Genomic DNA, 15,914 nt, shown 5'->3' on the forward strand with positions numbered 1-15,914 from the left:
TTGGGCGCCAAATTTAAATATCGGCCGCGACCAATCACCGATCTTGGCTCCACATTTAAACACCGCTGTGCTGATTGGTCGCCGACGCTGGGCGCGACCAATCATCGATTTTGGCGCCACATTTAAATAGCATCCGCAACCAATCAGTACAGCGGTGTTTAAATGTGGAGCCAAGATCGGTGATTGGTCGCGGCCGATATTTAAATTTGGCGCCCAAATCGGTGATTGGTCGCGGGCAGCGTCCGCGACCAATCAGCACAGTAGTGTTTAACTTTTGCGGCAAGATCAGTGATTGGTCGGGTCCGAAAAGCGCGACCAATCATCGAATCGTCTTGGTGAGGACCGGGGAGAAGCGCTGCCTGTGCGGGTACTTCCGCAGCGAGAACCCGGGACATGAGCGGGCGCTCACAGCAGAAGTATCCCGACCCGCAGCGCCGCTCCCCTGTCTTCCCTTCCGCATGGAGGTCAGCGACGCTGGCGGTCCTTCCGCTGCTACCGGCCGGGAGATGAGCGCCTCGCGCCGCTCATCTCCCGGCTGCATCTCCGTCCCGCAGATGGGTCAGGCGGTCGAGGTCCTTCTGCTGGTACCGGCCGAGAGATGAGCGCCTCGCGGCTTTCATCTCCCGGCTGCATCGCCTCTGTGCTCCGTGACGCAGATGAGCCGCTAATGGCCGCCATCTTTTTTTAGAAATCCCGCGGCGCTGATTGGCCGCTGCCGGACCAATGAGCGATGCGGGATTTCCTGGACAGACAGACAGACAGACAGACGGGATAAGACGATTATATATATAGATTGTGCTGTGATAAATGTAAAATGGCTGTGATAGTATATATTATTAAGTACTTTATTGTGTATTATTCTGTAATAATAGTAAAAGAAAAGCAATAATATATTTTATTAAATTCAACGCTGCTGTATATTATAATGCTTTATATCACTTTGTAATTCTACTAAAATGTAATGTGCCTGATACATTTTTTTTTGATCAATAAAACCTTTAAAACTTATAAAGTGTATTTCATTTTTACAAACCATATAAAACACATACTTTTTAAACTTGGGGACTATAAAAGGTTGTAATAACAATATTGGGCACATACATAATATGCTCAATTATTGGGAATTATAAACAGTACTAGATGGTGGCCCGATTCGAACGCATCGGGTATTCTAGAATAGGTATGCGGCCGACGGGGCGCAATTAGCAGAGCGGTGTTTAAATTTGGCGCCAAAATTTAAACAACGCTCTGCTGATTGGTCGCGGCCGTCAGACGCGACTAATCAGCGACTTTGGGGCCAAATTTAAACCCCGCTCCACATTTAAACACCGCTGTGCTGATTGGTCGCCGACGCTGGGCGCGACCAATCACCGATTTTGGCGCCACATTTAAATAGCGTCCGCGATCAATCAGTACAGCGGTGTTTAAATGTGGAGCCAAGATCGGTGATTGGTCACGGCCGATATTTAAATTTGGCGCCCAAATCAGTGATTGGTCGCGGGCAGCGCCAGCGACCAATCAGCGATTTTTAACACAAATGTCCGGACCTTTGTAACACCATGCTGATACTGTGGGGACATCAGCGGCTAGGGTGTGAAGGGAGGACCGGGGAGCGGCGCTGCGGGTCGGGATACGTCTGCTGCGAGCACCCGCTCATATCCCTGGTTTTCGCAGCGGAAGTATCCGCACAGGCAGCGCCGCTCCCCGGTCCTCCCTTCACACCCTAGCCGCTGATGTCCCCACAGTATCCGCATGGTGTCACTAAGGTCCAGACATTTGTGTTAAAAATCGCTGATTGGTCGCTGGCGCTGCCCGCGACCAATCACCAATTTGGGCGCCAAATTTAAATATCGGACGCGACCAATCACCAATCTTGGCTCCAGATTTAAACACCGCTGTGCTGATTGGTCGCGGCGATATTTAAATTTGGCGCCCAAATCGGTGATTGGTCGCGGGCACCGCCAGCGACCAATCAGCGAGTTTTAACACAAATGTCCGGATCTTTGTAACATCATGCGGATACTGTGGGGACATCAGCGGCTAGGGTGTGAAGGGAGGACCGGGGAGCGGCGCTGCGGGTCGGGATACTTCTGCTGCGAGCGTCCGCTCATGTCCCTGGTTCTTGCAGTGGAAGTATCCGCACAGGCAGCGCCGCTGACATCCATGCGGCAAGGGTGTGAAGGGAGGACCGGGGAGCGGCGCGGACATCCAATTGGTCGCGGCCGCTATTTAAATGTGCCGCACAAATCGGTGATTGGTCGCTGACGCTGCCCGCGACCAATCAGCACAGCGGTATTTAACTTTTGCGCTAAGATCTGTGATTCGTCGGATCCGAAGACCGCGACCAATCATCGAATCGTCTTGGTGAAGACCGGGGAGCGGCGCTGCCTGTGCGGCTACTTCGGCTGCGAGAACCCGGGACATGAGCGGGCGCTCGCAGCAGAAGTATCCCGACCCACAGCGCCGCTCCCCGGTCCTCCCTTCTGCATGGAGGTCAGCGACGCCGGCGGTCCTTCCGCTGCTGCCGGCCGGGACATGAGCGCCTCGCGCCGCTCATCTCCCGGCTGCATCTCCGTCCCGCAGATGGGTCCGGCGTTCGGGGTCTTTCTGCTGGTACCGGCCGGGAGATGAGCGCCTCGCGGCGCTCATCTCCCGGCTGCAACGCCGCTGAGCTCCGTCCCGCAGATGAGCCGCTAACGGCCGCCATCTTTTTTCTGAAATCCCGCGGCGCTGATTGGCCGCTGCCGGACCAATGAGCGACGCGGGATTTCCTGGACAGACAGACAGACAGACAGACGGGATAAGACAATTATATAGTAGCTTATTGGCCATATAAATAATATGTCAAATCAATTTAATTTGACAGTTACACTGTCGAATAATAATAGGCAAATAATCAAATTTTCGATTTTGATAGTGTCATGAGCAAATCAATTAATTGACACTATCAAATCTAACATTTATTTGATTTGCTAATGACACTATCAAATTCATAGTATAATAGGGGAGGGGTTAGACATTTTGATATGACTATGATTTTCCTCATCAGAATGATTACGGTAATACCAAAGTTGTTCAGTTTTAGTGGTGAAAAAAAATCGAAAATATGTAAAAAAAAAAAAAAAAATGTAATTGTGACGGCATTTTCTGAGACCCATAATTCATTTTTAGGTCGATGGAGCCCTAAATGGGTCCCACTGTGGGACCCATTTACCAAGGAATGGCCAAGTTTGGAAGTTATTCCTATCCGATGTAAAGAAATAAATTTTCGATCGCTGGAGGTCCGAACTCGCAACGATCCTGAAATGAAAACTAGATCTCTGAAGGAACCTATGTGAATGTAGCAATGGTTGATCATGCGCACATCTACTCCATTCGTTCTAATGGGAGTGACAAAGATTATCGAACACAGCGCTCAGCTATCTCCGGTGGTCCCACTAGAATAAGTAGAGCAGCAGTGCTCATGATCGACCATTGCTCCATTCACACGAGGCTCTCAAGGGCCACAGTTCTCAGTATCGTGGGGGCCCCCGCGGTCGAGAAGTTATTGGTTATGGCATAACTGCCAAACTTGACAATACCCCTTTAAGGGAAACCTACACTAAAAGTGAGAAATAGCTTTAGGATGATGGGTGTTCCAACTTGCAAAGTCTTACATATGTACATTCACCAGGAATAGAATGATGGTGCCTCCTCCAGACTCTGCCTGTTGCAACAAAACTTCTTCAAGGGGCTGTCCACAAAAGAAAAACTCTGTTCATACTCTCTATTACACTGCTCAAAAAAATAAAGGGAACACTTAAACAACAGAATATAACTAGAAGTAAATCAAACTTCTGTGAAATCAATCTGTCCACTTAGGAAGCAACACTGATTGACAATCAATTTCACATGCTGTTGTGCAAATGGAATAGACAATAGATGGAAATTATTGGCAATTATCAAGACACTCTCAATAAAGGAGTGGTTCTGCTGGTGGGGACCACAGACCACATCTCAGCACCAATGCTTTCTGGCTGATGTTTTGGTCACTTTTGAATGTTGGTTGTGCTTTCATACTCGTGGTAGCATGAGACTGACTCTACAACCCACAGAAGTTGCTCAGGTAGTGCAGCTCATCCAGGATGGCACATCAATGCGAACTGTGGCAAGAAGGTTTGCTGTGTCTGTCAGCTTAGTGTCCAGAGGCTGGAGGCGCTACCAGGAGACAGGCCAGTACACCAGGAGACGTGGAGGGGGCCGTAGGAGGGCTACAACCCAGCAGCAGAACCGCTACCTCCGCCTTTGTGCAAGGAGGAACTGGAGGAGCACTGCCAGAGCCCTGCAAAATGACCTCCAGCAGGCCACAAATGTGCATGTGTCTGCACAAATGGTTAGAAACCGACTCCATGAGGGTGGTATCAGGGCCCGACGTCCACAGATGGGGGTTGTGCTCACAGCCCAACACCGTACAGGACGCTTGGCATTTGCCACAGAACACCAGGATTGGCAAAGACGCCACTGGCGCCCTGTGCTCTTCACAGATGAAAGCAGGTTCACGCTGAGCACATGTGACAGACGTGACAGAGTCTAGAGACGCCGTGGAGAGCGATCTGCTGCCTGCAACATCCTTCATCATGACCGGTTTGTCAGTAATGGTGTGGGGTGGCATTTCTTTGGAGGGCTGCACAGCCTCCCATGTGCTCACCAGAGGTAGCCTGACTGCCATTAGGTACCATGATGAGATCCTCAGACCCCTTGTGAGACCATATGCTGGTGCGGTTGGCCCTGGGTTCCTCCTAATGCAGGACAATGCCAGACCTCATGTGGCTGGAGTGTGTCAGCAGTTCCTGCAAGATGAAGGCATTGAAGCTATGGACTGGCCGCCCGTTCCCCAGGCCTGAATCCGATTGAGCACATCTGAGACATCATGTCTTGCTCCATCCACCAATGTCATGTTGCACCACAGACTGTCCAGGAGTTGGCGGATGCTTTAGTCCAGGTCTGGGAGGAGATCCCACAGGAAACCATCCGCAACCTCATCAGGAGCATGCCCTGGCGTTGTAGGGAGGTCATACAAGCACGTGGAGGCCACACACAATACTGAGCCTCATTTTGACTTATTTTAAGGACATTACATCAAAGTTGAATCAGCCTGTAGTGTGTTTTTCCACTTTAATTTTGGGGGTGACTCCAAATCCAGGCCTCCATTGGTTAATAAATTTGATTTCCACTGATGATTTTTGTGTGATTTTGTTGTCAGCACATTCAGCTTTGTACAGAACAAAGTATTTAATGAGAATATTTCATTCATTCAGATCTAGGATGTGTTATTTGAGTGTTCCCTTTATTTTTTTGAGCAGTGTAGAAAAATATGAACTTCCATATATTTGACAGAAGAGTCACTTTAAGAGTAGCTCTTTTGTTGTAGGACAGTTGCAAATTATGGAAACCATCAGACCATGCTGTTCTCACTACAGATGGTTGCGGGGCTGGTAGACTTGAGCACTCAAACACTGCAGATCAGTTTAGGGTATCGCACCCAGGATTAATATTTTCGGTCAGGGCTTTCACTAGGGGCAGAAAATAAACTGAATATTCTAATTCCTTAACTCAAGATCGGATCACATGTGTACCAGCCAGCCAGATACCAGTCCAGCCAACCATGTAAGTCACTATAGTGCGCTTGTACACAATATAGTGACTTAGGTTGATGTTCTTTCTGATCGGGGTCGTTCACTCTTTTTGTCCTTTACATCTAGTCCAGACCTGCATGACGACTTCTCCAGCCACGACTCATCTGCAGAGTTTATAAGAAAGACAAATTTGACATCTTACGTTTTCAGCAACCGTACCCATCTATTCCCAACCAACGAAAACTCCACATCTTGCATGCACCTGCGGCATGGAAAAGTGACCCCAATATATCAAAAATTGTCATTGCCATAATTATTAATAATAAAAGTGTCCCAGTGAAAGTAATAATGGCCCCACTATGCTACATAGTAAGTAATATACCACCATTTTTGCCTCCAGACAGTAGTAATTCACTGTATTTGCCACCATACACAGTATGACGCCCCTACAAACCCCCCACACACACACAGTATGATGCTCCTATACCCCCCCACACACAGTATGATGCTCCTATACCCCCCACACACAGTATGATGCAACCATAGCCCCACAAACAATAATGTGGTATTGCTGTATATAGCACAAGCGATCAGACGGTCGGAGGTTCAAGTCACCTAAGGAGACTAATAAATACAGAGAAAAGTAAAAAAAAAATAAATAAAGTTATAAAAATGTGGAAAAATAAATGAAATATAAACGTTCTAATCACACACCCTCCCATTGCAAAATACAGATATGTGATATTGCAGCATCCAGAAACGTCCCATCTATCAAAATATAACAATAATTATCTTGATCGGTAAACACTGTAAACGTAAAAAAATAAAACACCAAAATTGCAGGGGTTTTTGGTCATGGCAATAGAAAAGTGAAAGCATTATGGGTTTTGGAAAATAGTGATACACTAAAAAAAAAAATGTCACATTGATGATTTTTTTTTTCACCACTAAAATAATAAAAAAAAAACTGGACTAGTTTGATATCTCTGTACGGTGGCATGTAAAAGTTGGAGCACCCCTGGTAAAAACTGCTTTTATTGTGAACATTTAAGCAAGTTCAAAATGAAATGATCTCTAAAAGACCTAAAGTTAAAGATGACACATTTCCTATATACAGTATTTTAGGAAAAAATATATATATATTGTCATCTTTTACATTTTAAAAATACAAAAAGGAAAATGGGCCGATGCAAAAGTTGGGGCACCTCTGGAGATCTGTGTGCTCATATAACAATGACCAAGGTTTCAGACCTTGATTAACCTGTTAGGGTTATGGTTTGTTCATTATCATCGTTAGGAAAGGCCATGTGATGCAAATTTCCCAGCTTAAAAAAAAACAACCTCCTCTAACCTTGTGCCAAAAACAGCAGCCTTGGGTTTTTCTAAGCAGCTGCCTAGAACTCTGAAAATGAAAATGGTTGAGGAGCACAAAGCAGGAGAAGGCTATAAGAAGATAGGAAAGCATTTTCAAGTTGCCCTTTCCTCAATTTGAAATGTAATAAAGAAATGGCAGTTACCTGAAGAATGGAGGCCAAGATAAGGTCTGGAAGACCAAGCAAAATTTCAGTGAGAACTGCTCGTAGGATTGCTAGAGAGACAAATCAGAACCCCTGCTTGACTGCAAAAGACCTTCAGAAAGCAGAGTCTGGAGTTGTGATACATTGTTCTACTGCTCAGAGACACCTGCACAAATATGGCCTTCATGTTAAGAGTCATCAGAAGAAAACCTCTCCTGCATCCCCATCATAAAGATCAGCATCAGAAGAATGCAAAAGAATAAAATAGAACTCTTTGGCCACAATGATCAAAGGTATGTGTGGAGAAAAAAGGCCATAGAATTTCAGGAAAAGAACATCTCGCCAACCATTAAGCATGGGGATGGATCAATAATGCTTTAGGGTTGTGTTGCAGGCAATGGCACATGGAACATTTCACGGGTAGAGGGAAGAATGGATTTAATGAAATTTCAACAAATTCTTGATGCAAATGTGGCACCCCAGGGGTCTGGTTGCCACAGTGATAGAAATATTACGTCTGAGAGCAAGTGGGAGGTTCCCTGGTCAGGAGCCCTTGAACATGCAACACCTCCTGTCCCAGACCAGATAGGGGAGGAACCTGCCCTATATGAACTGGATCTGGGGCGGGGTTAGTGAAGTCAGAGCCTGGAGTTAGTTCCAGACACAGGGAAAGCAACAGGTAGGAGCTCTGTAGGAGCAGGAGCTGAGTGCCAGAGACTGGAAGCAGATATTGCTCGTCCTGGCTGAAGACACTACGACCGGACAACGGAGTCCGAGGCTGTGGGAACCTCTAAGCCCAGCAGCAGAAACTAGCCGGCAGAGGATTCCAGGTCCTCTAGCCATTGAAGCCCGGAGGCTCAGTCACGAGCAAGGGACCAGCACCGCCATCGAGGAGCGGAGGCTAACAGAAGGCCCCAAGTCACCAGCCATACGGGTGAGCACTACACGGTACACTCAGGGACGTGGGCTACTATCACCCGCTTATAGCAAGGTAGCCAGGAAGAGTGCAGACAGACGCGGAGGCCTACAACTCCACCTGGCCAGGGGAGCTCCTGCTTGCTCACAGACTGACCAGGCCCCTTATGCTAGCCAGTGCTCCCGGGAGGGTCTGCCTTATTATCACCAGTAAAGACGCTGAACTGCACTGCAAAGACTCTGAGTCGTTCCTGCTGCGCCTGTGCACCATCACTCCCATCATCCACATTCCCTGCCCTGAGGCTATACTCTTCCCGTTTGGAGTTATCCCATCCTTTGCTGCGCACACCACACCAGCCTCAGCGGACTGCCTCGCAGCGGCGTTACACCCTGACCGCAATCCACGGGTGGCGTAGTCTGACAATTAACCTAAAACTTATACAAGACCGCCACTGGTTTGACCACCCTGAGTCACGGGACCGGGTCGCCGCCACGGAGACTACAATCCCCAGAGACCCGGCTCCGGGTAACCCACACACGTGTACACTCGGCCCAGGGGGCGCGTCACAAACATAACACCATCTGTAAAAAAGATGAAGCTGAAAAGAGGATGGCTTCTACAAATGGATAATGATCCTAAACACACAACAAAATCCACAATAGAAGACCTCAAAAGGCGTAAGCTGAAGGTTTAAGATGGCCCTCACAGTCCGCCGATCAGAACATCATTGAAAATCTGTGGCTAGACCTCAAAATAGCAGCGCATGCAGGAAGACCCAGGAATTTCACAGAACTGAAAGAATTTTCCAAGAAAAAATTTATGAAAATCCCTCAAACAAAAATTGAAAGCCTCTTGTCTGGCTACAAAAAGTGTTTACAAGCTGTGATACTTTCAAAAGGGGGTACTACTAAGTACTAATCAAACTTTTGCATCAACCTATTTTCCTTTTTGCAATTTATAAAATGTAAAAGATGAAAACATATCTATTTTTTTGCCTAAAATACAAAGGAAATGTGTCTTCTTTAACTTTAGGCCTTTTAGAGATCATTTCGTCTTCAACTTGCTTAATTGTTCACAATAACAGTAATTTTGACCAGGGGTGCTCAAACTTTTACACGCCACTGTAATCATACTTGCGAGGTCATTTTTACCACACAATGTACGCTGTAAAAACAATTCCCAAAAGTAATACCATAATCGCAAGTGTTTTTCGCAATTTCACCATACTTGGAATTTTTTACCCATTTTCCAGTACACTGTGTGGCAAAATGGATTGTGTCATTCAAAACAAGCCCTCATATGTCTATGTGGACAGAAAAATAAAAAGCTATGGCTCTTGGAGGAAAGGGGAGGAAAAAGTAAAAAAAAATCAAAAAATGGAAATTGGTGGCGGGAAGGGTGTAAACGCTAAAGGAAGCTATTAGAGATAAGCAAATTTGTTTGAAGTGAATTGAATTCGCCTCAAATTTTCCAAAAATTTTAATGTTACTGAACCTGAATTTTTTGCAATTTGCTTTGTAAAAATTAAGCAAATAAGTAACCCAGTTGGCTGCCATTTTGCTGAATTGTGGAGGGCCTGGAAAATGGTTAAAAAATAAAATGAATACCCAACTTGTTGCTCACCTTCCTGCCACAAATGCAGCCTGTCATCCGGCCTTTTCTTTCCACCTTCCCCTTCCACCATGGGTCATCTATAAATATAAAATAAAGTAGTGGATAATGACTTTTAAAAATCACTTGATTTTTCAAGGGAACCATTGTGTCACCCTTAAAACCCCGCGGCCATTACACTCAGCACTATGGTTTTGCTGCTGAATTTTTCCTTACCAGTAGAGTTGTGTCTACGTTTGGACATCTCCAACAGGGGAGCACCCAGACCGCCATCTGGCCACTGCAGCCCGTGTACTTATGTTTTTTCTTCACCAACCTTAGAAATGGCTGAATGGACTTTTTCAAATTTAAGGGCTCGGTCAGACGTCCGTATAAATCGGACCAAGATCGAAACACAATGCTCGGACTGGCCGGCAGCTCTCCTGACCCGAGCCTGACAGCTTCATGTATAACTCTGCAGCTGTCACGCTTGGGTCAGGAGAGCCACCGGCCAGTCCGAGCATTGCTTTCAGATCTTAAACTTATTTATATGGCCGTCTGACTGCGCCCTAATAGAGATTGCTGATTGGTAATTGTTTATGGTCCAGTCACATAAACTTTAAAATGATCACCCATATAGGAGGCATACTGTCAGCAGTACATCCTCTCTTTATACAGGCAATGTAGATGATTTTTATACCAGCATAAAGGATGCAATCAGCTGACGAATGAGCGTTTTGCTGGTTTGTTTGATCGGAGGTTTATGAATGTGCATTCACAGATTATCAGCCTGTGTGAAATGAGGTCAAGGACGTGAACTTATCCCAAAGATGTTTCCCACCCTGATTCCATTACAATAGTGAACACATTGTGGCGCCCCTGAGGGTTCAGTCGCCACAGGGGTACTGCACCTCAGACCGAGGTGTGGTATCCCCTCTCCGAGGTAAGGAAGGAGCACCTCTCAGGGCTCAGCCATCCATCCAACACTACACCTCTCCCACCTGAGGGGGGCTTATATGCACCAGGGTGCTGCCTCAGCCGGGATAAGAGGAGATGGGGGGAACCAAAGTTAGGGGGAACGATGTAGTGGGTGAGGGTGGAGGATGCACTTTAGGTTACACCACAAAATTCATATTTAATAAACGGCCATCTTGGGCTTATGGTCTTTGATTGTGATCTTCATCACTGAACGTGGCTTTCTGTGTAACCTGCAGCTGATTGAGGATACACGGTCCTCGTCCTCTGGCCTTGAGGCGAGGAGCGGGCTAGAGTTAACGGTTGTCTCTACCCGGTCAAGGTCCCTACCTAAGAAGGCCTGGAGGGGAGCAGAAGAGATAAGCTCCGCAAGCAAAAGGATCCCAGGGGGATGCAGACGGAGCGGTATACGCCACCTGTCCTCACTATTCTGGCCTAGCCAGAGGGACTCCTGCTGTCAAAGGGGTACCAGCCACTGATATCTGGCTCTGCTACTTCATGTCCTAGTCAGAAAAGCCCGGAGGCTTGGAGGATCCCACCAGGTAACGGACGGAGCTGAATCGCCACTCGTACACTTGTTCTGTGTATAGCCAGAGGGAGACCCAGCCTTGTAACACGCACCACATACGGACAGGAGAGGACCTAGTGGGAAAGTCTAGGAACACTCTGGTGCAGGGGGTTCTGATTGATGCACCCGAACTACCCGGAGTTTGCTGAACCCCTTCCTGGTGGCCGCAGCGCGCCGTGAGGAGCAAGGACAAGCCTTGCAGCTGTCACCTAACAACGTGAGCAAAGCTTGGAAGACTGCATCCATTGCCTCCGGTCCCTTATTTCAGCGCGACACAACACCGCACCACCCACTACGACTCCCCTGATCCGTCTTCTCTGCCCTGAGGCCCTGCTCCGCCTGTGGGGAGTGGTACCATCTTCTGCTACCACGACATCCCGCCTCAGAGGACTGCCGCAGCGCTGGTGGCGAATCACCAGACTCCACAGGTGGCATAGTCATTTAATCCACTCGATTACCACCGTCCCTCCTAGCCCTTATTTTGATGTGACGACCCTGGGCACGGACCGGGCCTAGGCCACGACTGCAACCCCCAACATCTGACCCGGTTCCGACTACCCCCCATCTCTCAGGGTGGGCTAGTGAGTAGCGAAGTAGGCGTCACAACATCATAGTATGAAATCATTTGTGGGTTTTTAAAACTGTTCAGGTTTCATATCTACATAAGTTGTGAACTCCTTCCATCACATTAACAGTAAAAACGACCTTTGGTTTCTGGGCGTATGAAAATTGTAGTTTCCTTTCTCTCTTCCTCCATCAGCCATGGCGGCTGCTGATCTGAGAGACGAGCTGCTCTGCTCCATCTGTCTGAGCACTTATACAGATCCTGTAATGCTGAGATGTGGACACAACTTCTGCCGGGTCTGTATTGATCGTGTGCTGGATACACAGGACGAGTCTGGAGTTTATTCCTGTCCTGAATGCAGAGAAGAGTTTCCAGGGCGGCCGGCACTGATGAGAGGCTTCGCTCTACGTAAGATTGTGAAGAATGTCCGGCATACCGAGCGAAGTCAGGAGGAGATCACCGGGATCTTCTGCTCTTACTGTGTGGACTCTCCTGTACCTGCTGTTAGATCCTGTCTACACTGTGAGGCTTCTCTGTGTGATAAACACCTGAGGTCTCACAGCAAATCACCAGAACACGTCTTATCTGACCCCAGCACTTCTCTGGAGAAAAGGAAATGTTCTGTCCATAAGATGATCCTGGAATATTACTGCACTGAGGACGCAGCTTGTATCTGTGTCTATTGTTCAGCAGGAGAACATCGTGGACACCGGGTGGAGATGCTGGATGAGGCCTCAGAGAAAAAGAAGAAGAAACTGAGAAATAATCTCCAGAAACTGATCACAAAGAGAGAGGAGACTGAGAAAAGAATCCAGTATCTGGAGCAACAATGGAGAAAAGCTCCAGAAAAAGCAGCTGGAGAAGCCGAGAGAGTCACTGCCCTGTGTACAGACATCAGGAGACGGGTGGACGACCTGGAGAAGAAGGTCCTGAGTGAGATCTCCAGGCAGGAAAAGGAAGAGTCCCTGTCACTGTCTGCTCTGATCCATCAGCTGGAGATAAAGAAGGACGAGCTGTCCAGGAAGATGAGACACATTGAGGAGCTGTGTAACATGACGGATCCACTGACTGTCTTACAGGAACCAGACACCGGTGACTTGTGTGATCCTGAGGAGGAGGGAGGTGATGAGGACACAGGGGGACATGATAAACAGCCCCATGATGGAGATGACCTGGATGTGGCTGTGATCTCACACACATTACACACATTATGTGAGGTAATATCAGGTATAAGGAGCGGGATCTATATGGAGGGTCCTGCAGACATATTACTGGATGTAAACACAGCTGCTAATAATGTCCATATATCAGACGACCTGAAAACTGCAACCGGGACAGAAGAGAAACAGAAACGTCCAGAAACAGCAGAGAGATTCCAGTATAATCAGGTGATGAGCAGGAGGGGATTTACCTCAGGACGACATTACTGGGATGTGGAGATCAGCAGATCAGGGTGGTGGAGGGTGGGGATGTGTTATCCCAGTATAGACAGGAGGGGAGGTCAGTCACTGATTGGAGATAATAACAAGTCCTGGAGTTTATTTGGATCGTATAATATTCCGTATTCAGTGATACATGACAGGAAAGAGATCCGGTTACCTCACCACATTTCGAGTAATAGATTCAGGATATGTCTGGATTATGAGGCCGGGCAGCTGTCCTTTTATGAACTGTGTGACCCCATCAGACACTTACACACCTTCACTGCCACCTTCTCCGAGCCTCTTCATGCTGCATTATATGTCTGTAATGGTTATTTGACAATAAAAAATGAATGTCATTGACAAGTAAGGATTATGTGAAGATTAACCCCTTCCAGACATGGCCAATTTCCATTTTTGTGTTTTCGTTTTTTCCTCCCCTTCTTCCAAGAACCAGAACTTTTTCAGTTTTCAGTTTTTTCTGTCCACATAGATGTATGATGGCTTGTTTATTGTGGGACGAGTTGCACTTTTGAATGAAACCGTTAATTTTACCATATAGTGTAATTAAAAACTGGAAAAATATTCCAAGTGAGGTGAAATTGCGAAAAAAATGCAATTCTGACATTATTTTTTGGGAATTGTTTTTATGCTGTACAATGTATGATATAAAATGACCTGCCGATATGATTCTCCTCATCAGTACAATTACGGAAATACCAAACTTGTCCATTTTTTTATTATTTTAGTGGTGAAAAAAATCATAATCATTTTTATTTTTAGGTCGCTATGTAAAATCTTATTTTTCGCATGCCAAGACGTTTTTATTGATACCATTTTGGGATAGATATGACATTTTGATCATTTTTTATAGCATTTTTTTGCGCGGTTGCAGCAACCAAAATCCCGCAATTTTGGCGTTTTTAATTTTTTTCTGTTTAAGGCGTTTACCGATTGGTTTAATTATTTTTATATTTTGATAGATTGGACTTTTATGGACAGGTGTATTTTTTTTACAAAATGTATTATCTTTATTTTTAATGGGGGAAAGAGGTGAATTTTTATGGTTTCTTTTGTTTTGTTTTTTTTTCATATCTTTAAAACTTTTTTTTTTACTTCTTTCTGTATTTATTAGTCCCCATAGGGGACTTGAACCTGCGATCATCTGGTCACTTGTGCTATATACAGCAATCCCACAGTATTGCGGCATATAGTAAAAATTACGGTCTTCTTTGAAGCACGACCACAGGAAGGGTGTCAAAGGACCTTTGTAATGACAGGCACAGAGTTTTTTTAATCGACCTCCGGATGTAATAGCAACCCATTGTGATCGCGTCACGGTGGCAGTGATTGGTGCGCACAATGACGACCCCCATGCCGGTGCTGTGAAGAAGGTCCCATCCCTTCACCCCACAGATTGCTGCAATGTCAAGTTCTTTTCAAATCAAAAAATGTTGTTCTTGCTCCTCTGGTGTCACATTGATTGTACTTTACCTCCTACATGTTCAAGATCTGGTCCTTCTATTAACCCATTGTCTGTTGAATAGAAATAAATCTCTATTAATAAATTGACTATAGATTTCTCAGCTCTGTCATTCTGTCATTCTGGTCCCTTAATTCATTTTACCATGAAACCTTTACATTCTGTATGTGATGCGTCATATATAAGCAACACTCCAATGAGCAATGACCAAAGGTGGGGGGGCATGTTACATCCATCCAGGTAGTCCCCAAGGCTACACAAAGACTATTGGGAGCATCATAGTTGTTCAGAGTTTTACTGACTGGTATCCAATGTATTAGGATAAAGCCCCAAGTATATGGCCATATTATGTGCATGCGCCCTATAGAGGGTGCTGTGAAAGAAAGTCATTTTTGATAGAACCTTTCTTGATCTAATATGATGACATCCAACCCATCCATGGTTTTAGACATACAGCAATTTACATGAGACCAAGGTAACAGGGAATTACCAAGTTTGGAAGTTATCCCTATCCATTGTTAGGAAATAACTTTTTGATCGCCAAGGATCGAAACTCCCAACAATCCTGAAAACTCTGAAAGACCCCATGTGAATGGAGCAATGGTTGATTATGCACACATCTGCTTCATTCATTGTAATGGGAGTGTGAAAGATTGTCGAACGCAGCGCTCAGCTAACTTCGGCGGTCCCATTAGAGTGAATGGAGCAGCAGTGCGCATGATCGACCATTGTCTCATTCACACAAGGCTCTCGAGAGACACGGTTCTTGGTATCGATGGGAACCCCAGCGGTCAGGAAGTTATAGGATAGAGGATAACTTCCAAACTTGGGAATACCCCTTTAAAAGGAAACCTACACCAAAAGTGAGAAATAGCTTTGGGATGATGGGTGTTCCAACCTGTAAAATCTTACATATGTACATTCGCAATGATAAGAATGATGGCGCCTCCTCAAAACTCTGCCTGTTGCTGCAAAACTTCTTAAAGGGGCTGTCCACAAAAGAAAAACCCTGCTCATACTCTCTATTAGGAGAATATGAACTTCCATATATTTGACGGAATGGGGAGTCACTTTAACAGTAGCTCTTTTGTTGGAGGACTTTCCACAACTGCTAATTATGGAAACCATCAGACCATGCTATTCTCACTACAGATGGTTGCGGGGCTGGTAGGCTTGAGCACTCAATCACTGAAGATCACTTTAGGGTATCTCACGCAGGGTTAATAATTTCGGTCAGGGCTTTCATTCACTTCTGAAGGCATCA

General features: G+C 46.0%; 1 protein-coding gene across 1 annotated transcript; it reads left to right on the forward strand.

The window, feature by feature from the left end:
- Positions 1–11,920: 11,920 nt before the first annotated feature.
- On the forward strand, positions 11,921–14,753 carry LOC141164669 (E3 ubiquitin/ISG15 ligase TRIM25-like). The gene has a single exon (XM_073650158.1). It carries the CDS (start codon positions 11,944–11,946, stop codon positions 13,528–13,530), a length of 1,587 nt encoding a protein of 528 aa, XP_073506259.1. The 5' UTR covers positions 11,921–11,943; the 3' UTR covers positions 13,531–14,753.
- Positions 14,754–15,914: the final 1,161 nt, after the last annotated feature.

The sequence above is a fragment of the Phyllobates terribilis genome, unplaced genomic scaffold (assembly GCF_046119375.1).
Source record: "Phyllobates terribilis strain yellow unplaced genomic scaffold, ASM4611937v1 Scaffold_10__3_contigs__length_209671492, whole genome shotgun sequence".
Lineage (NCBI taxonomy): Eukaryota > Metazoa > Chordata > Amphibia > Anura > Dendrobatidae > Phyllobates > Phyllobates terribilis.